At 37.9% G+C, this 24,794-nt stretch overlaps 1 protein-coding gene across 26 annotated transcripts in view; it reads left to right on the forward strand.

Annotated features, from left to right (window-relative positions):
* PTK2 (protein tyrosine kinase 2) overlaps positions 1-24,794 on the forward strand; it is a 181,259-nt gene that overhangs the window by 87,717 nt on the left and 68,748 nt on the right. For 21 of the 26 annotated variants that reach the window (XM_059836000.1, XM_059835977.1, XM_059836001.1 and 18 more), the window contains 8 exons: positions 717-796; positions 2,352-2,414; positions 7,014-7,068; positions 11,408-11,548; positions 12,279-12,356; positions 13,369-13,476; positions 14,747-14,864; positions 23,395-23,425. In XM_059836000.1, coding sequence (XP_059691983.1) covers positions 717-796; positions 2,352-2,414; positions 7,014-7,068; positions 11,408-11,548; positions 12,279-12,356; positions 13,369-13,476; positions 14,747-14,864; positions 23,395-23,425 — 674 coding nt within the window. The remainder of the gene's footprint in view (positions 1-716; positions 797-2,351; positions 2,415-7,013; positions 7,069-11,407; positions 11,549-12,278; positions 12,357-13,368; positions 13,477-14,746; positions 14,865-23,394; positions 23,426-24,794) is intronic. The other 5 variants (XM_059835988.1, XM_059835996.1, XM_059835999.1 and 2 more) reach the window with 2 other exon arrangements.

Here is a 24,794-nt window from a genome sequence, read left to right on the forward strand (position 1 = left end):
CACTCTTCTAGACTGTGCCCAAGCACAGCTGGGGCTTGTAGAATGCCAGCAGTGGTCCAGACACGCTGTTCTGGCCCAACTGTCCTCTCCAGGAGGGATGAGCATTTGGCCATAGCATTTGGCCTCAAGGTCAGAGCACACTCCTTGGCCTGTTTTATTTCCTGCTGTAGATGGTAACCATCTAGTTACGCTCTTGTTTCTTCTTGTTGCTAGCTCAAATATTATTTTAAGTCAGTGTGTAGTACAATTTTCACATACTACTCTTTTCGCTTACTGCTACTTTTATTTTCACAGTAATGTGCGGGCATTTGTTTGTTTTATATGCATGATTAGATGCACCTACAAAATTAAAAATGTTGACCAAGATGGTTCAAGAATACCGCGTATGTTCACATATCTTGAATGCAGGTGTGACCATCTGCTCAGCCTCCCGTGAAGATTTTTATTATATTTAATAAAACATAGGTAATATTGATGTAGATAAGGAAAAAATTTTTATCAAGTTCTTCGCAGTTAAAATGGGTTTCTTACAAAAGTGCAGCTCTTTTGTGGAGAATATGAACATAACTTCTTTTTTCTCTTCATGCACTGAAAATAGTAATTCCAAAAAATTAAACTTAAGACGTATTTATTCTAAAGTTGTTTGGGCAGTATTTTAGCCTGTATCGGCACTGAACTGATCTTTCTGTGATGCGTACCTACTTCTTTTGCTGTAGGTGAAAAATGACTATATGTTAGAAATAGCAGATCAAGTGGACCAGGAAATTGCTTTGAAACTAGGTTGCCTTGAAATCCGGTAAGCTGATAATTTCATTTATTATTCAACATGTTTCTGACAGAATATATACATTAATTTTGAAACTGCTTATAGTTCATAGATTTCTGACCAGTATAGCTGAATAAAACATCATAAGACTTTTTTGCTATAAAGTAGTTTGAAGAAAAACTGAATGGACTGTATTGTAACCAATTTCTAGTGATTTTTAAATTAACATTAATTTTAAAATTTTAATTAATTACATCTTGATACTGCCTTTTGGGTGAATTCTTCATCTGAATAATTCAAAGGCCTGTAGAGTACAGCAAATTATACTTCAAAAAAAATGCATCTGTGGTGTTACTTAGCAAATAGTCTTGTCATTGTGCATATATAAATCCTTCAGCTAAAGAATGTAATTAAAGATAAATGCTACTACCTTTCCTCTCTGCATTTACTCAATTTTTAATGTTCTATTTTCAAATGATTAAATCTTAAGGATGCTTTTGGGTGTGTTTGGTGTTCTTGTCAACTGTATAGACAGCTGGAAAATAAAGATAAATTTATCAGATTAAGAGATCCTTGAGAGAGCTCCCAGCACAGCTTTTGAAATGCGTGTTTTGGTTTTTGCTAATTTATGGAAAATTTCCAGCCTGAAATACTTGCTTTAGTTATGCTGCTGTGTCGCATAGGGAGATTAGGGAAGAAGTAAAATTGATAAGAAATTAATGGCAAATGTAAACTTGTTAGTGGAGAATAAAACTTTTGTTTGAACAGTATTTTCCAAAATAAAACAAAATTTAGGCTAATGAAATTGCCTAGGTATCGTAGGAGAACCTGATGTCTTTGCTGTAAGTTTTGCCGGTAGCCCCAGAGAAAACAAAAATTCTTTGTGTACTGGAAACTCTTTACATGCTTACAAAATTGCTGGTGCCTTATTTCAAAACATGTAATGTGTATAATCATGATGATTTTGTCAGTCAAGTCCTACTTTCCATGGTTCTCAAGCCGTGGCGCTTGAGAGCATTTTCATGAGATATTTCTAGTAGATGACTACTGAGACTGTCATACCATAAGCATTACTAGTCCACTTTCTCAGTGAAAACAGTGATTCTAGCCCTCTCCCAACAGCAGCTATTAATTCTTGATTTATTTATTAATTTATGTAATGTGAACATGTCTGGGTTGAAACTGTTAGTTTTCATCATTCCCTGTTTCCTCTGGTTCTCCCTGTTATGTGCGCAGGCATGAGTGCTGTTACAAAGGAGGGAGGTACTGTTGGAGGTAGAAAGGAGCTGCTGAAGGGCAGCTTAGATAACTTCTTCTGGTAGCAGTGTAGTTAAGCTGGTTTAAAGTGGTTCTAAAAATGTAGTACTGCTATAGTCCTGTGTAATGTTCCATACATGAATTTATTTTGTAAAATAAAAATCCCGTCTATTGAGGTAGGAGAATAATGTACTAATATTTACATTTGAATTCATTCTGCCAATGTTTTCTAATGGTAAGTCTCTGAAAGATTTGACTACGTTGATGTTGGCATTTTAGGCTGGATCATCCAATAATTGTCGCTTTCAAATATTTTTCCTGACTTCAGGAGATCCTACGGAGAGATGAGAGGCAATGCATTAGAAAAGAAGTCCAACTATGAAGTGTTAGAGTAAGTATTGTGTTCTAGCTTGAGGTTTGAACTGTTTCTTAATCAGGAACATTAAATTCAGTTCAATAACAGAGCATTTCTGTTGTAATTTTTTATTCCACAAAGTTTGTTGAGATCTTCGAGTGCTTTAATATAAGAAAAGGATGATGAAACCTATCAAGGTATAGAAGTAGGAAGAGCACCTTTAACTCTAGTCCAGGGAAACGGGGTTGGAGTCGTTTTATGAATTTTTCCAATTTTGCTAATGTTATGGGTTCATCAAATCTAGTTCCAAGGTGATTTTGTTTCTAAATGGTTTTCTGTGCCTAGCTGCATTCTTCAGTTGTGACTCATCTGTGGTAAAGTTTGAGTTACTTGAAAATGTTTGTGGTATTCTTTTTTCTTCTGTTTGCTCAGTATGTGGATTTCCTGAATTGTGACCTTGAAAATGGCAAGTTTATTATTTATCTATGTATCACAAATTTTAAGAAGACAAATTTTCAAGAAGCATCCTTATACTGAAAGTATTTTGGTTACCTAATTGTGTTGTACAGTAGATGGCTTCAGTCCAAACAATCCAAAGTCCTTTAGAAGCTTCAGGGATTGAAAACTGGTTTTATTTGTATTAATTCACTGGAACAACGTTTCATACATAGGTACACCAATGATCCGCTCTTCACTACTGATTATCTGTGTGAAAAGATGTTGTACAGTTTAACATAAAATCGGGATAAAAAGTTGGTGAAGCAGTGAAGTCTCTATCTTTTTTTTATTTTTAATAAAAAATGTGTGCTAACTTTTAGAGGTGTGAGATTAGAGAATTTGGAGGTGGAAGATAAGATTTTTCATCACAATGAATAAGTTCACAACGGTTTTTTGAGGAAACTATGATTTTAATAGGTAAAGATTACTTTAATGAATTGCCTGCTTATTTATATAGTGCTCCTCTATCTGTGCAGAATTTTTAAAGCTTTGGTTTTGTTTCAGTTACGTATTTTTTGAAGGACTTCTGTTTTCTGTCAGTATCCACTAGTAGAAATATCCTGGTTTTGAGGAAATGCATAGCAAAATGAGAAGGGACTAATAAAGATGAACAGGATGAGCAGGTAGACAAGGCTAAAAGGTGATATAAAAAAGATTTGAAAGTACTGTGACCTGGAGAAATTCGGATCCCCTGTCATCCTCTTCGGGAAAAGGGAGCTTATGAGTTAGAGTGGTTGCAGTTTACATGTGTTCCAGCAAGAACTTGAGAAAGGTATTTTTAAGTCAGCAACTCACAAGCTACAAACATTAGTAATTAGGTTAACAACTTTAGAAACAGTGAGACAAAGGAAATAAGGGTCATAACAGATTACACAAAATATTAATTAATAATTGTAACAGGCGAGAGTTCCTGGAGGACGCAATATGGGGCTGCTTCCAGTTTTCCAGTGACTTGGTTCTTTCAGTGCATGTCTTTTCCAAGCAGTAACTGTTTGGGTTGGAAATAACTTAATTGCTGCTGTGAAAGCAAAGTGAATCAAAACCCTGATGTGCAGAATCTTAACAGCTTAATGCCATGCGAAATTGGAAATATAGAATTGTGCACTTCAAGATTATTTTTAATTTCCTTTTTTTTGAGAAGCAAAATGAGTTTTGTATGGGATTTAGCTGGGAGAGATGAAGGGTAAAAGCACCTTAAAGTGGCTGTAGATAATTATAAGCTAGTAAGCGTCTGCAAAAAGTGCCAGCGATCCCCAAAATGTACTCATTCGATCTTACCACCTTAATAGCCTATAAAGGTTTATCTACACAAGTAATATTTATTTCTCAAGTGAGGCTTTTTGTTTGTTTTGGGGGGTTTTTTGCTAGTTTTAGTACATCATGAGGCACTTAACCAGCTGAGTGCAATTTTTAAATGGCACTTTTTTGCATTTCGTGCGATTGCTTCTTGCCTGTCTTTGTCAGACGTCTATTTGATATATATTCGTCTTTGATCACATTGTCATACAAGAGCCAATCTGGATGGGAAATGGTAGATAGAATCAAACTGTTAAGTAGCCTTTAATAGTTGCGCCTTCATGTAATGAAAGAAGAATTTTTTCATACTAAATGTGAAGCCTGTTAGCATAGAACAGGGATAATTACAAGTACAAAAATGGGAGCTATATGAAGGAACAGCTGCAGCCACAATTTTGTAAAAAGCATGTTAAAGTCTATTATGTTAATCTAACATTACTTTTTTGTTGTAACTTCAATTGAGATGAAAAACAGAAATAAAGATATATGTTGCCTAAAGCTGCTTATCATTATGTGACAAGCAGTATCATCTATCTGTGGTTGGTATTTTATTAATCCTATTGAAGTTTATACATTAAAAAAACCCAAAAAAACAAAACCAAAAAAAACAAACACAAAAAAAAAATTACATTTAAGCCCACAAGTAGGATGGAGTAGATGAAGTTAAATACAAAGCTGTGGTAGAACTGTATGAACCAGGATCTCACTGCTAATTATTTCATACCGGCAATCAGAAAACAGAAGTCTGAGTAGTTCTTAATCTGGAGGACTGAGTTGATGTGTATCCCAAGTTGGCCATTATACCCTGTCGCAGTGCAGCTGAGGAAGGAAGGGAAGGCGTTTGTAGAATTGTGTGTTTAAAACTGTTTGTATGTTCCAGTTTCCAAGGCTTATTCTCTTATTTTTAGGTACCCCTAGTTTGTTACTGACCATGGCATTAAATCTGTATGCTTCTTACGTTAAATTCTCTTCCAGTAAATAAATTTGTCCTCTCAGTTAAACATAGGGCATGCTTTATTAACAAAATTTGTTAAGAGTTGTTTTTTGTTGTACTCTGCATAAGAATTTCTACTGAATTTGTTACATACAGATCTGTACAAAAGGCTACTTTGCAACTCTTTAATAACGAATCGAATCAGATTGTCGCAGCTGTGTGCTGCAGTACTGTTAAAATTAGTAATAATGGAGTGATGTAGGGTGCTTCATTTTTGAAAACACCATTTCTCTCTCAAATGCTTAATGCTAAACTAATATATTCCTTGTCAAGATGTCTTTGCATGTTATTTAGATGGTAATAGTGTGTTAGATTTATTTAACTCTGTGGGATGATAAACCGCATATAATTTGCATTTGATAAGAAATGCTTCAAAGGAATTAACATTTATGAAAGTTTTATAATCTTTCAGCTTACTGTCATTGCACAGATGCCAGTGTTCGCTGCTGCGCATGACTGTTCTGCTTCTCTTAGTTGAGGATGTTTTTAGTATGTTTTGTGAAATTGTATACTACTTGTCTTTAGAGAGCTTTAAAAATACCCTGGTTTATTGTTTTGAGTAAGCTTTTTATATTAACTTTCATGTTGGCTTTCTTCTTGTGCTGTTAGGTAGCAGCAAATATATACTCTATATCTCAGGCTCGCTAACAGCTTTTCTTTTCTTTGCCAAATGTAAGAATTCCAGCTGTATTTCTGTTCATGTTCAAAGCATGCAGTCATGGAAAGCTTTGTTTCATACTCATTTCAGAGGCAGATAAGGGTGTTTGTTTAAAAGAGATTGTAACCTCTTAAATTTAAAGGAAAAAAGTCAGTAACGCCTTTGAGAGGCAAGGATAAAAGTCCTTTTCCTCTTTATGTTTTTCCTTTAGTTTTTTCTTTTTCTCATGAAAATTTTCTGCTAATACTATACAACTAGTTCACAGTCATACAACAGTTGATATACCTGGTTGTATAATGATCTCCACCTGCGCTAACATATCTGGCAACTTCTCAGGCATCTTTCTTGAGGCTGACGTTTAGTTGTAGCGATACATACACATGTCAGACATAAACTAGGTGCAGCACACCTTAGCCACAGAAATATTTAATTCTTACGGCTCCGGGTTTCAAACTAGGGCTGCAACCCTATTTGTAAGTGTGAAAGTGAGCTTGATGTAATTCACTTTGCAAAATCTGAGCTCACAGACAGAATTAGGATCTTGATTTACAGATGCAAAAAGTGAGATTACTTGTAATAAAGGTGGGAATTTTAACATTAGATGCTCAATCTGAGGAAAAAGTGACTGTAGAAATTAAAAAAACTTTAATTGTGGTGCTGCAAAGGGTAAAACAGTAATGGAACGACAGTCAACATGCTTACTGAGGTGATACCGTGAGAAGTCCTTTCCTTTATGTTGTATCTCCTGTTCAATTCTAATAGATGTCTATTAGAATTTTCCATTTTCATGTTGTTCCCTTCTCATCTGACGATATGCTGTAAGAACATTTTTTCAATATTCTTTAAACTATTAAAACATGTACAAAGAACTTTTCTGTGCCCAAGCCAACATTTCAAATAACACACTTACCACACCAGGTACTTGTTGTAAATGCGATATCCTTTTGAGTTTGAGCTAGAAGATACTGCTATCCCGCATTTGCTGTGGAGTGGCTGTGGTTAGCATTTTGATGGTACTGTGTTCGTTACTCTGAGACTGTCAAGGACCTTACTATGAAAATCACTTACTGTATTCCATGTGCTAGTTAAAAAACTAAACAAAACCAAACCCAAAACACCACTCTGAAAAAGAGTAATATAATATTGCACAATGTTATTTATATTAATGCTGTGTATGTTTTTGTTTCAGGAAAGATGTTGGTTTAAGACGTTTTTTTCCGAAGAGTTTACTAGATTCAGTGAAGGTAATTATAGTTCCAGTCAATTGTATACTACTTAAAAAAAAAGAAAGTGTCAGAAATCTGAAAATTGCATTATCATTTTCACCATGTAGTCGTAAGGGAATTGCTGTGCAGTTATGCTGTCTCGGTGAAAAAATATCAAAGCTACCTTATCAAATTGGTAGGATATAAATCCCTGTAGTACAGGTGTGTGACTGGCAGAACTAAGATGATAGTGATTTACGTGGCCTTGCTGAGCCACTGTGAGAGAGAAGCACCTCTACCTTTCAAACTTTGTGGCCGAAAGTTCAAAACGAGTCCTCAGATCCTCTAGTATCAACTACCTCTTCCCCCCCCCCCGCCCCAGCTCCCGCAAGAGAAATGAGACTTCTGGAGAAAGAGGGAAGGGCATGCATAAGAAAACAGCATATTTTTAGTGGCAGCTTGATAAACCGAATTCTGCCTTCCTTGCTCAAGACTGTATCCCACTCGTTCAAGGAAGATTTCCAGTAATTTCCATTTATGTTAATCCTAGTTAAGACTACAAATGTTAGTCGAATCTCGCTTCCATTGAAGTCCATACGTTTCCAGAGTAAAAAAATGCAAATTTTTCTCGACATGTTTTGAAAAGGGGGATTAAGAATGATCACCAAATATTTTTACAGCTATAGCCGTCTTGATATCAGTATCTTGGTAAAATATCTCTTACCATTCATACGTGAAAGTATAAATCATAAATTGGTAGTTTAGAGCTGGTTTTGGTAAGTAGTAATGGTTTTATAGAAATAACAGAATTCAACTTAAGATTTAGAAAGCTTCTACACTGTGATTTAAGTGGATAAATAGAAAAGGTCTGTCATGAAGAGGTTTTGTTTCAAAAGACTTTTGAAAATCAGAAGCTAATGAAGTCAAGTGGATTTAAGTAATCCCTCTGCATTTTAATTTAAGCAATTATCGGAAACTGTATTCTCTGCTAAAGGGAGAAATTGTGGTGAAAGGCTCCAGACATAAAAGAATGAATAACTATCTCAAAAATTATATTACGGAGCCAGAAAACTGACCAACAAAGAAAACTGCTCTTTAGAAATCATGAAATGGAGAGAATAGCAGAAAGAAGTAGCAAGAATTGCCAGAACGTGAAGCTGAGTAGAACCTTGCAAAGGCATGAAAAAATGTTGGACATATGAAGAGGAAAAACAAGGGAAGGAAAAATGGGTCTGCTTTTTCATGAAAATGAAATCCTTATTAAAATTAATTTAGGATTGGTTCAAACGATTAAATGACTCTTACTTTGTGATGACCAGTGGTTTTGAACTGGCAGGCAAAGGAGGGCTCCTGATGGCCGTGAAATATAAAATCAGTTATTTCTCTCCATTAGTGAGGTAAAGCTTAGAGTGTAGTGCAGCGGTAATCAAATTTCTTGGTGTTGCACATTTAGGAGATGCCAGCTATACAGAGGATATTGCTCTATGTATACGAAGGCCAGAAGGCTGGAAAAAGGAAAATTAAAATATGTAACAGTGTGAAGTCTGAGATGTTACACAGGGGTTTAAAAATAGAAAGCTCAGCTTTCTTTGGGGAGCTCATTAAATAAATTTTAAGAAGTCAGGAGTTTGAAGACATCTATATATTAGCTGATGACAGAGTGTCTGTAAGACATAACATTGTAAAAGAAAACAAGTGCCTGCCCAGGAGGTGTCTAGGGAGGTTTCTCCAGGAGGAAACATTAAAGCCATTGGACAATGCACTATATCTCATATATGCTGCAAATAGTTCTGTTTATCCATGTTCAAGAAAGAATAAGTCAGCCTAATTCAAATACAGAGGAAAAGTTGTTAACAGGTCTTCCATTTTCATTACTTCGCTAGAGAAGAATAAGAAACCTTCCTGTGTTTAGTTCAGTAGATTAGTAAATGGTGCCTCCAAGATGGTATGGCTGCTAAGCCGTGCTCTCTGTATGGAGGTATATCAAGTATGCAAACACCGTGGGGGAAAAAAAAAATCTACTTATACTAAACCAGCAGTTGGGGGACAGGGAGGATGCGGGGAAATGGATGTAAGCCGGATTGTGCTCAGTTTGCCCATTAGGAGTCTTCCCTATCATCCTAGAGCATGCCTTAAGCAAGAGTGGAGAAAAAAAAAAAATTGTTCTTAGGAAATATTTTAAGATCAAATTTTCAGTGTATTTCCCTTGAAGTTGTAATTTGCAGGTATTTCTCATAAATGGCTCTCTTCTGTTATGGAAGAGGAGTGTTTTTCTAATTGACTTTCTATGTTTACACCATATTAATGATCTCAGAGTGAAGAGTAAGTCTGCTTCATAGACTTAAAAGAGCCAAATAACATATGTCATTATGCACAGAAGTCAAGATGATGCTGAAACAGGCCAGGAGAACAAACCGTGGGCAGAATAAAGTCTCTTTCAACAACTGAGTGCTGAAATACTTGGGACAACTTAAGCTAATAGATTTTTTTTCTTTTTATAGTGTCTTGCTCCTGGTATTTGCCAGGTGTTCAGTTAAGGCTAAGGACTTCAGTTCCCTTAACGTCGGTTTTCTCTGTAAAAAGGAATGTTACAGAAAGGTCCGGTATGGTATATCTGAGTCCTAACAAAGTCTGAGGCAGCTCTGAGTGCAGTAGTGAGGTCTCCTGATTGCCAGATGTTTTCTTTATCCTACCCAAATATCTGCAGCCTGTTAATGATCTGTCCGATAGTTGGTAAAAGGTTCTGCTAAAGTGACGAAGTAGTGTGAAATTACAACAAAACGGCAGATTTCTGTGTTAACTCTATGTTATAAAGTTTATGTGCTGAGCTGAGGGGTTTTTCCAACCCAAATATGTGTCATTGCAAAACTGATCATTTTGTATGTGAATATGCAACACCCTTGGATCACTGCTATTAGAATAACTCTTTTCTGAACACTTTTTAAAAAATTCTGTCTCTTTAGAGTTCTGAATGTTCTTTAAAGGCTTACTAAAAAGAATGACTAATCTGACTGGAAGTCCTAACGACGAAAGGAAGTTTATATTTGTGTAGTGCCTGGAGCTGTTAACAGACAATGTGAAAGAATGAAGAGGTTTAATGCTGTTACAATAGGACATTCAGATATGTTTTGGTAGAGGAACAATGGTAATTCCTGTCTTAACCTTGACATACTGCAAAAATTAGCATGGTTTTGCCTTCTGTCGTTGTTAGTTGGAAGATACATTAGAAATGGGTATTACTGAGATTTTTTTAAACCCGTTCAGTCACTTCAGACACTGGTCAAGCTTTGGCAAAGGGAAAAAGAATAGATGTGTTTGTGGGTTTGACATTTTGGTGCTATGTGATGTAAGCAGTGATGTAAAAACAGTGGGTCACCTAGCTCTACACTACTTACAAAGCATACCTGTACTCTTATGATTAGGACAGATGAGGACATGATGCACTTTTGTCTAGATGAATTCTAGTGTCTAGAAACAGATGTTTTTATTCAGGATTCTTGATCGCTTGTAGGCATGTTTGGGGGCATTTTAAAGAGATTGCTTCTCAGATTCTTGTTTTCATTATGATATGGGTGGCATCCTTCCCAGGGATTATACATTATATACTTCACTTTTCATATGTCTTAGTTTAGTTATCCTTTTTTTTTTTTTTTTTTTAAATGCAGTTGTTTGAAAGCCTGCTTGTATTCTCTACATGCTTTATTTTTCAGGATGTGTAATTAGGTGTCTTGCTCTGTCCCACATGTTGGAAGGATGATAAGTGCTTATTTCTACACTGAAAACAGTTAATAAAATTATACACAATATAGTTAAAATAGTTTGATTTAAATATTTGGTTTACTTTTACATTAATTTTTAATTTACTATTTAAATTTTATCTTTTTATATTTAAGTTATTTTGCATATTATCAGACTTTAAGAATCCACTATGTTATGGACAGTCTAAGATACTGTGCCCAGAGATTAAGATACAACTACAGCTGGGTTGTTACTACCAGATGAGAGACTGGTGTTTTATGTTTAAAACCTGGTATGAAGATGTAGGTTGCTGTGTTTTTGTATTGGTACACAGTTAAGAAGTTGGGAGAAATGAGGAATCTAGAAAAAACAGTTCCTGTGAAGGTTAACATGTTGTCTTTTATTATTCAAAACATTATTAATTAGATATTTCGTTTATAATATATAGCAGAAATAATTTTGTTCCCAAGCAGAAGTTAGAAGGCGGAACAGTTACTTATATTTTGAAGCTTCTTTTTTTTCTTGAGAATTGTCCGCATCTCATTGATAAAGAAACTGTTAGTGATACTAAGTGACTGAAACTCTTAAAATGCACTGATTAGATTTCAAATAATCAATCTTCAAACATTTTAATACACAGGCCAAAACACTACGAAAATTAATCCAACAAACATTTCGACAATTTGCCAACCTCAATAGAGAAGAAAGTATTTTGAAGTTCTTTGAGATCCTTTCTCCAGTGTATAGATTTGACAAGGAATGCTTCAAGTGTGCTCTCGGTGTAAGTAGAGGAATGTGACAGTCACCAGAATACATGCTGTAGTTATGAGTCTAATTGGTTTTGCTTAGTTCTGCAACTAATTGCTTGCTTAGTTCCTGTTTTGATGTAGAGACAATTGGATTTCATTAACAACAAAATATATTTGTTGATTTTATTTAGAACTTTCTCAGTTGACTGTTAAAAAAGCACCATTCATTAGTAGGGTAAGAATTGTACGTTATTAAGTACTTTTATTGGTGCTTCGTTTGTGAAAGTCAAGCAATTTTTACGCTGGTTTCATGAGGAAACGAGACTTCTCAGCTGCTTCTCTCTGTAAATTTTCCTCTAATGTCTTTTAATCTCTACCAATTTCAAACAAGTTTTGAGAAAGGACCTTAAGTCTGCAAGCTTTGTGAAAATAGACACTCAAGTAGAAAGTAGAACATAAACATCAATGTCCATGAGAAGAAAAGAGGAAATATAGGAAATATATAGTTCTCATGTAGACCTAAGATAAAACACAAGGAAACGCATTTTGAGTAGCACGGATCCTCAGGAAACAAGTCATGAGGAGTTTTGCTACTTATAGAATTTCTTGATTTTAATATATTTTAAATTGTTTGGAGAGTTTAAAAGCTTCTAGAGATTAATTACTAAAAACTGTAATTACAACATTGGAGGACAGTGTTCCATAGCAAGGTCTTGTCTTACTATTGAAATTTTGCCCTGTCTTTCTCCTTCGATTCTGAAGTCAAGCTGGATTATTTCAGTGGAACTGGCAATTGGCCCAGAAGATGGAATCAGTTACCTTACAGACAAGGGTGCAAATGTAAGTCTACTTCTGTTTTCTGTTTTCAGTTACTGTCTTAACAACCGTGAACTGTTGTGAACTGAACTTCACACAAAGGAGAATGACAAGTCTAATCTTTGAGTTAAACCCAGAAGAGCTGGGAAGTTCAGCATATACAGCTGTTATTCAGACTGCACTCATGATTTGGGATCACAGAAAATGCAGTCGGATTAAGAAGAGAGACAGTGTCACCCTTAGCACTGAATTTGTTGGCTTTTTTACCCAGTGAAGTTCTCGCTTAGGGAATTTGAAGCATTACTTTTTAACAATGAAACATGCAAATTATTCTAAATTATTCTTCCCTTTCTTAGGGAGAATGTGTAAATGAAGAGCTTGTTTAATCAGTCAGTGTTTAGCATTTGTGCAGTCATTGCTGGCTTATTTGCTTTACTTCATACCCTTAATAGCCTTTTCATTACCTGATACTGACTGTATTACAGTATTTCTTGTACACTTCCATGGTGCAAGGAAGTATGTTCAGACAGGTTCTTCCAGCAAAATGTTTGGGACCTTTACAGTTATGACTTAAGTTAAGCCCATGCCCAACTTCTATTGAAATTAATTCAAAGGTAGTGAAAAGGTTTGGAGATCAGGAATACTTAGCCAGCTAAGAACAGACTTTGTACAGCAGTCTGCAGGTATGTTAAGTATGCTGTGAGTGCCGGTTCCACGTGGTTAACCTGTAGAGTTTGCTGCCTTGGCCTCCAAGAGGTTGTTTCCGCTGTGTACTGTAGCATGTGCTTGGAGTTACTCAACAGTGACCTCTGTAGGCAAACTTGGTGCTCGGTTTCATTTTGCAAATGCTGTGAATATTTGTGTATGTTGATAGCCAAAGCTTAACAAAACTGTAGAAAGAAACAGAGGAACAGATTTCTACAAGTGTAATTTGGAGATCAAAGTCTACATGTGCTTTTGCAACATCAGGAATAAAGGCAAAATATTTTGCTGTAATTTTAACATTTTCCCTACTTTTTCCATTGCCTTTCTGCAGCCAACTCATCTAGCAGACTTTAATCAAGTGCAAACTATTCAGTATTCAAATAGTGAAGACAAGGACAGAAAAGGGATGTTGCAACTGAAGATAGCAGGTGCACCTGAGGTATGATACTGACAGTTGTGATAAACTTACTAGCTTTGGTTTTCCTGGGAAGGGGTAGAGATTGGTATAGTCTTAATGAAGATATTCTGTAGATTGTACTTTTGTTCTGGTCTGTAACTTCATTCTGGATTTTTGTACTGTCAGCGTAATTATGATACGCTAAATGTATACTTCAGTTTTGTATGTGCATGTTGAGGCTGGGGGCTGCCTATCTGTGTATGCGTACGAAGACTTCAGTTATTGTTAAACTCTCTTGCTCCTCCTGTAGTTACAGCCAGTGCATCATACTTTAACATTTTGCATTCCGGGCATTCTGCAGTTGTTTGGTTTTCCTTGTTCTTTAAGGGGAAAGGGAAGTTGAGTGTGAGCAGTCATCATTGTAGTAGTGTAATATCTTTATTTTTAAAATAGATTTAGAGCCCATTACATGTTTTAGGTTTTGCATCTGGTGCTTGTAGACTTTGATATTTGTAAAATAAGCTTACTTTAAAAATAGTAGCCCTTAAGTGCAACTTAATAGTAGCCTGCATATGTATATGATGCTACAACCTAAAGAGGAAATGGAGCAATTTCACTTTTGTGAAAAGGGGAAATATGAAAGAGGGAAAATTTGTTCCCTCATATTACATGGAGACAGATCTGGAAGTGGAATCAAATCTTTTCCTTGGTCCAGTGCACTGGAAAACAGTCACTGTGGCAGAGGAGGATTGAGGGCAAGTTGGCAAGTCTGTGCAGAGGATGATGAATGTTGGTGGTATTAAAATTAATAGTTTGTCTGTATGTCTCTCATCTCCTTTTCTACTGTCTGTCTTTTTCTTTTTTTAAAAAAAATCTTTCTGAAATTGGGAAGGTTACTTTTTAGGGCAAAGAATAAATTGCTGCAAAAGGGTGGACAAAAGATACCACCTGTAAGAGTTTTAAGGAATAAGCAGCTCTTTCAGAATTGTCATAATTATAGCTGTAAAAGTCATAGCAGTTGTAATGAACAGTGGTTGTCTGAAAGTTTAGCTAGCAAGCCACTTAATAAGCCCAGATTAATGCTACATTTGGGTGGAGCGTTTTATCAGCTGTGCTTTCTGAACCTCCTGTTTTAAATTTGCTACATGAAAGGTAAAGCAAGAATCTGATAGTTCTTTGCTCACCCACATTTTTCTGTTTACTGTTTGCAAGTGTGTGTAAAGTTCTGATGCAATGACGCAGCTGTTCTACTCTGTGTTTGCAGCTACAATAATACCTCTTTGTTGGTGCCTTGTTTTTTTTCCTTCTTTAGCCTCTGACAGTGACAGCACCATCCTTAACCATTGCAGAGAATATGGCTGACTTGATAGACGGATATTGCCGACTGGTGAATGGAGCTACGCAATCTTTTATTATCAGGCCACAGAAAGGTAAGGAGATATTTCATTCTGGTAGTTGCTATACTCATATCTACTGGTAGATTGTGTTGCATTTGAATAGAAGACACAAGGTATCAGCAAAAACCTGACTTGGAGGCTCTTGTCTTTCAGGGAAGAACCATGAGGTATTTTTGTTATGGGAAACACTGATAGTAAATGTCACTCCATCAAAAATTACTTAATGGCTGATAATTTAGACTGGTTTTCAGTAATCACTGCTTTACACTGTTCTGAACTTAACTAGCAGGTGTAAATACATTGTAATTAAAGGCACTCCTAACAAGGATGTGTTATCTTGAAATGTGATTCCCTAATACGCAAGTGGAAATTCAGAGAGGTTGGTTAGAATGCATTTGAATAAGGTTCTGACTAGTGATAATTTTTTAAAATTTCTGCCTTCCTCCTAGATACTCAAAACATCTCTGTTTAAAAAATAAAAACTTTGAGAGAAGTCTCATGAGCTTTTCTCATAAAATGGAACAAAAGCAGAGATGCGTTTTATAGTGTTGATCAGTTGGTTTTGTAGCAACCCACAAGCTGGAAGCAGTGAGACCAGGATGCAGGTGCACCTAGCTTTAAAGAGAGAATTTTAATTAAATTTCATTAGAATTTTTTCTAATTTCAGCCAGCTTTAATCACTAAAAAACATCCAAGCAAAGCTGCTTAAGAAAATTCTGTCCTCCTGTATTAATTTTTACTTGTGGAAATTCATCCAACTTTTTTGGTTTCTAAAACCATAAATAAACTATTTCCTTCTTCTGTATTTGTAATACAAGCAAGTACACGAACTATCCTAGAAACTCTCCAATCTGAAGCTGAGTCCCTTTTTAGCCATGTTTTTGCTTTTTTGTGCCACTGGTTTTCCCTGGTCTGTAGTTGTTCAAATGGGGTTACATTATTAACGCAGTTCGGGTCTTTCCTGCATCCTGCCTGTGCATGGCAGAAAAAACCCAAACACCGGAAACTGGGTCATTTAGTAATGAAGAAAGGTGATTGTAGGGTGTTAGATGTTGTGACAGCACTCAGTTATTGTTCAAATTATTCTTAAATTTGCACGTTTGTTATTTCTGACCCTTAGTGCGTGTGACTAATCTTTAGCTCCAACACAAGCACGTTAGAATTTGCATTAGTCATGCAACCTTATCTCCATACAAAGGAAAAACCTTCCCTCTCAACACAAATTCAGCTCTTCTAGTCAACTTAGTGCACAACTCAGTGATGGTGAAGCATTGGCACCAAAATTTGACACCAAAAGGATAAGCTAACATCAATGATAATGCTAGTTTATTGTTCTAAAAATAAGATAGGCATCACAAACCAAGATTTTCATTTCGCTAGTCTAGTCTATACCTGTGAGCGATTGTCTTCTGTGCCTCTTTTCTGAAAAATCATGGTGTGAGGTTTGTTACAATCCTTGTTATCTACTCCCAAAACTTTCCTTCCCATACGCAGTGGATTGGCTGTTTTTCAGCCTGAACTTTAGTAGCCAAAGCTGAGCTTTTAAAACTTTTTCATATTTTAACACATTACGTCTCCCCACCTCTCAGTCATACTGAGTTGATGGATAGCTCAGACACTGTCCTCGGCTTTTTCTTTAGAGGGACACATGTAGAGTATATGTCCAATTCCCGCCACTTCTGCACTAGTGGTATTTCAGAAATTGGGTCCATTCAGTCTACATTGCCAGTGTTACTGTAGGCTTGCTCCTCTGCTATTAGAATGGCTTTCCTGTTCTTACCAATACATAAATGCTCTTAACTCCACAAAATACCTGATGATTTCCAATTCTGTTACTCACCACAGCAACTGCAGGCAGTCAAGGCCTTCGTCAAGTCTTAGCTCTGATCATCCAGTGGGCAGGCTTCCAGTGCGGTGCATTGTGGCACTGATCGTGCTCCAGTCACGTGTGTTTCCATTTCTCAGCCAAACCCTGCTCTGCTGTCCTCCATGCTTTTCTTGCCCAAGGAAAGGAGCAGCTTCTGCTCAAAATCTCTACAGGATTTACCATGTCGTCTTCAGTACTTAGCTGTTTCATGATGCACATGAACAACTCCCATCTAATATTAGCAGGGCACATGGGTCCTGACTTACTGCTGCTGTAGGTGGCAATAAAAATTGACCCACTCTGTTTGCACTTTTTCTTTCTAATTCCTGTTTTCCTCTGACCTGACTTCCTTATCATTCAACTGTTACATCTTCTAGACTCAGTAAGCTCTGTTAAGGGCAAGATACCTGATTTTTCTGTGTGTTGTACAGTAATAGGCACAGCTATGCCTTGCAATGTGGTTTGCCGGTAGGCATGAATGCAGAATAAATCAATGCATTTAATGGAGTGTGTTTATTTGTGTGATAGTCTTATTGGTGTATTTTAACGCAGAGCAAATGAGCAGTGATTGAGTTAAAGGAGCGTTATATAGCACTTTGTGAACACTCCTCTTTATGCAAACATTAAGAGAATCCCTCCAGTTAAAATAAATTGCGGGGTTCTTTTGTCTGAGGTTTCTTTTATTGAAGTTCATAGCAATACTCAACATATTAATTACACATTTCATAGAAGAGCTGTCCCCACCACGATCTGCATTCCCAGATCCCTCCCGCAGTGAGCTTTGATTATACAAGGCACATCAGAAACAAATCATGTAGCAACTCTCGATCCAACAGATGTGTTTTCTCCCCTCTTTGAGCTTTCCCATCCTCTCTTTGTTGTAAATGTACATGTTTATTGCAAGTCTCCTCATAAATTATCCTTGATTACTAAAAGAACCTGTGGTTTTGTGATATTATCTGTCTTGCTATCTGTTAATAATTCAGTTTCTCTTTATTTGGTAAGGGCACTTGGTAATGTTTAAGACCTGGACAGTGTTTGGCATATTTCCATTCAGATTGTTTTATTTTTCATAAATATTTTGGTATATAGGTCCCTTTAGACCAAAGTGGAAACTTTAAACTTAATATTTGTTTTATTATCACACTTAGCTCTTACAGGCAAAGAGCACAAATGAAGCAACTGATAAAAACTGAAACTGATATTAAGTAGCTATTTACTGGTTGGACTATGCACTACGTAGCTTTCCTGCGATCATAAGTCTAGTGGCTGAATTTTGTGTCTGTTAATCACTTTAAACGAGCTTTATAGGTAATGCAAAATTGTCAAAACTCTTATAAAAGGCTAAAAATTATTTCAGTCAGATGAGGACAGTTTCCGTATGGTAAATCAAAATACTTGAGAGTTCTTTTCACGTCTCCTGGAGGAGTGGTGGAAGGTACCGGGTATACGTGTCAAGGTTTTGGTAGCAGTGGGGCCGCAGGGGTGACCGCTGTGGGAACAGAGGCTGCCCTGTGCTGCTCACAGATGCCTCCACAGTGTTCCACCCTTTGCCTCTGCAAAACACACACTTGGTAATTATCATTAAATGACACATTCATCGCGCATTCTTTACGACCTTCGCTTACATCAACAAAAATTCCCAACATCAAAATCTAAAGTATCATCATCACAAAAGCAAAAAAGAAAAAGAAAAAAAGAACAGTATTTACACAATAAAACTCCTCTCCTTGTCCCGTCACCACTTTACAATGACAAATTCCCAACACCAGCATCCAAGCTCCCCACAATTATTGCACTCCCTGGTATTCTCCAGTCTGACTTTTGGCCACTACCTCTTTCAATTAATATTGCTGCCTTGAACTCCTGAAGCCCCACGTTGGGCCGGTTATCCCTGCCAGGAGCCAACCTCAGCTGCTTCCTCACCTCCCCCTCCTCAGCAGCACAGGGGGAGAAAATATGGTGAGAAAGCTCATGGGGTTGAGATAAAGGCAGGGAGATCGCTAATGACCGTCAAGGGCAGACTGGAATTGAGGAAACTTCGTTTATTACCAATTAAAATAATTTGGGTGGTGAGAAACAAAGACAAAACTAGAGCAACAACTTCCTACCACCCCGTTCCCATTCCCAGCTTCACCCCTCCACTCCCGACTCCTCTCCCCGCGAGGGGCGCAGGGGGTGGGATGGGGGTTGCGGTCAGTCCACCACAGCCCCTCGGGGCCGCTCCTCCCTCCTCACACCTCTCCCTGCTCCAGCGCGGGCCCTTCCCCGGGCTGCAGTCCTGCCGGGACAACCTGCTCCCGCCTGGGCTCTCCCTCCAGGGCCGCGGCTCCTGCGGGAAAGATCCCCCGGCTGCGGCTGCGGCTGCGGCTGCGGCTGCGGCGTGGGGCCCTCCCCGGGCTGCAGGGTGGGTCTCTGCTCCCGCGGGCTCTCTCCAGGGCTGCAGGGGATCCCTGCTCCGGGCCTGCAGCACCTCCTGCCCTCCTCCTGCTCCGGCCTCGGGCTCCCTCTGCTGCTGCTCCCTCCTCGGCTTCCTCCTCCTCTGCCTCTGCCGCCTTTGGCCCTTTCTGGAGCCTCTCTTCCCCCCGGCGCCCCCAGCTTGGCTGAGGGGCTCAGCTGTGTCCTGCGCTGGGGCCCGTGGAGCCGGCTGGGACCGGCTGGGACCGGCTGTGTCCGGCACGGGGCAGCCCCGGCCTCTCCTCACAGAGCCCGCCCTGCAGCCCCGCTGCCATGTCTGGGCACGGACACCCCAATACAATCATGCATTTCCCATTTTTTTAATTGAATATAGAATTGGGCAAAATGTTGTGGGTTTCAACTTGTGAAAAACAACATATGCTTTTACCGGGATGCTGTTAGTAATAAATTTTTACTTCAGGCCTGCAATGGTACTAATGAACTTTTCTTATTTTATTTGGGATATAAGCTGTAAATGGATGAGCACCAACTTGGGAAATGCTGCCTGAAGTGAGCAGTTTGTATCCGGAGAGTATGTAGGAGTCTGTAAGATCAGCTTTGATACGCCATTTCAGTGGTAGTTCCATGCGGATAGATTTTTCTTGAATTTTCTCCAGTGAAAGGGGAGATGTCTCTAATGCTACTTAATAGTAGGTTTTTATTTCTGGCTGCCTTTTTTTTTTTTTCTTTCTTTTTTCTTTTTACATTTTCTTACTTTGATGTTTTCCCCTGTCCATGTCTTGCCCTCCACTTGACGCTTATGTCCAGCAATCAAAAGGGGGATGTTGTCCATGTAGACGGTCAATGCATACGTCAGGTTGTGGCTTAAGAGCAGTGCCATGTGCTCCTTTCTTCTCCCCAGGACTGTGTGTGCATTGTCCACCTCTCCCACCACCATCAACCCGGAGGACAAGGGCCCAGTTCTGTTCAGTGCGTGACAGTGCATTGCTCTACTATTAATGAGAGCAAAATCAGTCATGCCTCATGGAATTTGTCAAAGGACAGTGAAAAGGAAGATGATCAGCATTAACGGGATTTTAGTTACATTGGATGCATGCATGCCGCCTGTTTTTCCAACCAATTTGGAAACAAACATTCATTTACCTTGGGTTAGAGTCTCTGCTTTTCTCTGTCCATCCCCATCATTTCCTTTCACCGTTTTGCAGCCATCTTCAATTCCTCGCACCTTTGTCACACTCTACTCATTAACTATATCATACTGCTACTCAACTAAATACATAACTACCGCTTCTATTCGCATTCTCCTTATCTCACAAAATGCGTAAATGGGTTTACTATGAAGATGGAATCAGGATTTTGTTGTGAAAGGGGTGTTTTGTTACGATCCTTGCTTTATATTTCGCTCCGATAGGAAGCTGTTCAGTGAAGTGGAGACTTGCAGGAACAGAATGGGAATCATGGTTAAGGAAATTTACTACTGCACTGGAAAGTTAGATTCTATCTTTATCTCTCTTAGATCCTTTTTGATAGATAGGAAGTGACTTCAGCATACACTAGCAGTTGCCTCCTGTGATGTTTCTCTCTTCCTTAAGAGAGGTTGGGGTCTACATTTGCAGGAGAGAGAAACAATCTGATCTGCAGTTGAGGTCAGTAGTTTGAATATATGAAGCATTGTGACCCTGTAAGTGTTGCAAAAATCATTCACTGGTGTTTCTGAAGTCCCCAAATGTGATACTGATGTGCTCCACACACAGAAAAAAAGCCAAAAAACCCAACAAAACCTAGAGGAAATTAAAAGTTTTGTCTTTAGAATGCAGTTTGAATAGTGTGCAGTTAATATGTAATGGAGCTACATATTAAACAGCAAGGAAAATTATTTTGACTAGCTGCTCATTAATTATGCACTAGTTACCTCAATTTAAAAATATCAAATGATGACGTTAACTTTGCAATTTAATAAAGTTTTTTTAACAAAGAGGTTTGTATCATTTCCTAAGTCTTTAAAAACAACAGACTATAAGTATGATTCACCAGTAACACATGTGATTCAGCAGCAACATCTGAACCATTAAATCCATTGCCAAATGTGGGAGCGGTGTTGGAATAACTAACAGTAGCATCGTGACTTGATGTAAACTAGAACATGGGATGCTTTCACAAGTAATGATGATCAGGTGGAACCTAAGGTTCTTGACTCTCCTTCACAACCCTAGGGAGGCCTGCACAATAGCGGGCAGGACTCTTCTGCCTGTTTCTCCAAGCTTGATGTCTTTTGCCCAGTTCCATCCAGTGTGAATCCTCTAGTGCCCATTCCAGTCTCTCTTTTTTGGGTACTTCCCTCCCAATCTTTTTATTGCCAGGCTGTCACCTTCAAGCATCCGATCTCATACTTGTCACTCCACGCTACCTTTCAGGATCTTTGCCTTTCGTTTCCTTTCCCAAAAGGTACCATTTACCCTAACACCACAATACCTTTATCTCCCACCTCATGCTTCTTGTATAATCTTGCAGTCCTTCCTCCACCCTCCAGTTTCAGGTGCTTGCTCTAGTCACTTTGCCGAGCTGCTCTAGGTCATCTCCCAAACCACAGCTCTTTGTTTCCCTTCATTCCTGCATCTTCCTTTTTAACACCCTCCATCAGACTCTGAGATGCAGCCCTCTTACCCTTTCTGCACTTAAAGTGGACCCGCTTGCTCTTCAGCACTTCTAAGTACAATTGAGCCAGTCTGTCTTTATTTGTGTGTCCAGTCCCACTGGGAAAGATCTAACTTCGTAGCCCTGGGCTTGATTTGGAGCGTGTGCAGCCCAAATGCAGTACTGGAGTCTCCTCACTGAGGAGGAATTTAGCTTTGAGCCTGTGTAAGAGCTCTGCTGAGCATGCCTGCACTGCAGTGGGTTTTTTTCCCCCCGAAAAAAACTGATAGCTTGACTAAAATTAGGCAGACTTTGATGGAGATGGTGAAAGGAAACATCCTGATACAACACCCATCTCACAGCAAATTACAGTGCATCCCTGCGTGGAACTATAGTGGTCTGGGCAATTTCTAAAGGGGTCTTTTGTTTTTCTTAACATTAAAAGGTCTGATCAGTCTTCTAAAAGCCAGCCAGCCTGCAGCAGAAATTTAGCATGGAAGCAATAGACCTGATTGGTGAAAGTACAGGAAAATTGTAGGAAACGGAAAATGGATTTATGGCTTAAACATTGTTTCAAATAAACTTAAAACCAGACCGAGGTTGGTGAGCCAAACTGTGTTGTTCTACCTTTAGACAGCAAAAAAATTGTACCAAGATACTGTAGTTTGCCATGTTGAGCACGGCGTCTGGGTATTGGGCGTTTCTCTGCTCATTCCCGTAATACACAAAGGCGAAACTGTAGTTTTCTTTTACAAGGTCTGGAAATGTAATATATTTTAACACAGGACACGAACAAAATAGAATTTAGATGATTTTTATATAAACAGTATGTATTGCCGTTTTCTAAAAGTGTGGCTCTTCCATTTTCTTCCGGGTCACTTTATCAGTACTACAGTGATTTAGAGAGTGACACTCATTTTAATTGCCCACTTTCCTTCCCTTCATACTTTGATCTGCTGAAAATCATTGGTGTTTTACTGAAGGATTAGTAACTTCTCCATCATCCTTCCCCAAATGGATACCAAGTATCTCATCAAATCCAATAGGGAAAAAAAAGCTCAATTACGTACATCAAATTTTTTTTTTACACAATACTGTTATTGAAGAAAGGCTGGCAAGGATTTGAAAATAGTTTACAGAAAGCTAACTTCATCTCTGGCTGCTAAGCATTACTATTGTATAATCTCAACCAAATGTGAAATCAATCTGAGATGTTACGTGCTTTAGTGATTTATTGCAGTTGTCTTGCTTGGAAGTCCAAGTTGGCTTCAATTGTTTTATTTATACGTTAGCGCTTAGCACATCTTGCAGATAAAGCATTTCTTACTGGAGAGATGAGATACCATTATACCTTTTGCAGGTGATTTATCGGAGTTATTTGTTAAGAATAAAAAAGAACTTTTATATTCTGTATACGTTGTTCTCGCAGATAAGAGTTTGCCAAAAGGTTTGTATCACTGGTTAGAAGGACTTGTGTCGATACGCTGCTCTTAATGCATGTATAGAACAGTCTTTTGAATCAGCGTAAGTTTCCCTGAGAGATTGTGATGATTATTGTTTCAGGCATGTATGTATTGCACATTGAGAGAGGTTATTTGGAAACTTGAATAAAATTTTAATCCTGTTTTCTTCTTGTTTACACAGAAGGTGAAAGAGCTTTACCATCAATACCAAAGTAAGTTTTAAGCTTTCATTTCTTACATATTAAAAAAAATGTTTTGAAAAATAGTTTTGCTTAAGTGATGCTTTAGGAGTTTTTATATGTGCTTAATTTGTATTGTTTCTTTTGGATTCTAGGACAAATAGCAGGCGGTCATTTGGGACCATGGGGTATAAATGACTGACAGCAGCTTTAAACTATAAAGATACCAGAAATAAAAACTGAGGGAAAAAAATGCATAATGCATTCATCGTATTTGACAGTGACAAAAGAAGGATGTTTTGGAAAAGACTTGACTGGGATTCAGGCTATTTATTTTGAGTCCCTGAGTAAATTTAATTATAGGAGTGATGCTAAACAGTTTTTGAATTGTAGTTTCAATCTGTGAGTCAGACTATGCTCTTGTTTTTCCTATTTGTCCCCTTTTCTGCTTAGGTGAAATACAGAAAATAGGTTTTTTTCTCCCTTCATAAATCTATCCTGTCACCTTTTGTTAATAGAATTTCCATCATGGGGCCAGTCTAAGTTGGGGTCTCTAGGTTCAGTGTAATAAAGAATATTATTTACATAGCAAATACTTCTTAAGCTATTTTTTTAAATAATGTAGAAAAATTCTTCTCTGATAATAATTAATGGATTTGTAGAAAATGCTAATCTATGTCAGGCAAACAGGCGTGCATTTTTTTCTCTGGCTAGTTTTATGGTGATACTGTATCCAAGGTATGCTGAGACACGCTATCTGCGTCTAATAATTCTTACATAAAGTATGCCAAGATACCCCTCTGCGTTCTTTTCCTTCCCAAGCCTTAAGGTAAATAAGAAAAGATTTGTGATTTAGCTCTGTTTGAACTAAGAATACTTCTTATGTTGTTGGAGTTAGTAGTCAGTAACGCAGTGGTAGGCAAACCTATTAATTCTTCCTGCTGAGTCTTTGCAGTCCTGGTGCCAATGGCTAGGTCTCCATCCTATCTGGCAAGTTGTGACTGTTGTCTCCCCTTTCCATGTGCAGTTAGTTCCTTATTGTGGCCTCCTAAACTTCAGTTCTTCAACCAAACCACTTTTTTTTCCCTTTTTTTAATCTGACTGCTTTCTCAATAGCCACATTCAGACCCACTTTAAAGCCACGTCTCATCAGACTGTTTTCTTTGAACCTTATCAGGCAGTGTCACCAGTATCCAGTAGCAGGAGATGACTGTTGAAAGACCAAACGAAATTTAGCAGTTTATAGTGACTTATCGCTTCCTTTTTCCTTTGGGACACAGGGACTGTGCCTTTTTTGACCCAGCCACCTCATTCTGTTTCTTCCTTGATTCCTGGAAGGTGTCCAGAATCATCATCATCATTATTATTATTATTATTATTATTATTATTATTATTATTATTA

The sequence above is a fragment of the Gavia stellata genome, chromosome 3 (genome assembly GCF_030936135.1).
Source record: "Gavia stellata isolate bGavSte3 chromosome 3, bGavSte3.hap2, whole genome shotgun sequence".
Lineage (NCBI taxonomy): Eukaryota > Metazoa > Chordata > Aves > Gaviiformes > Gaviidae > Gavia > Gavia stellata.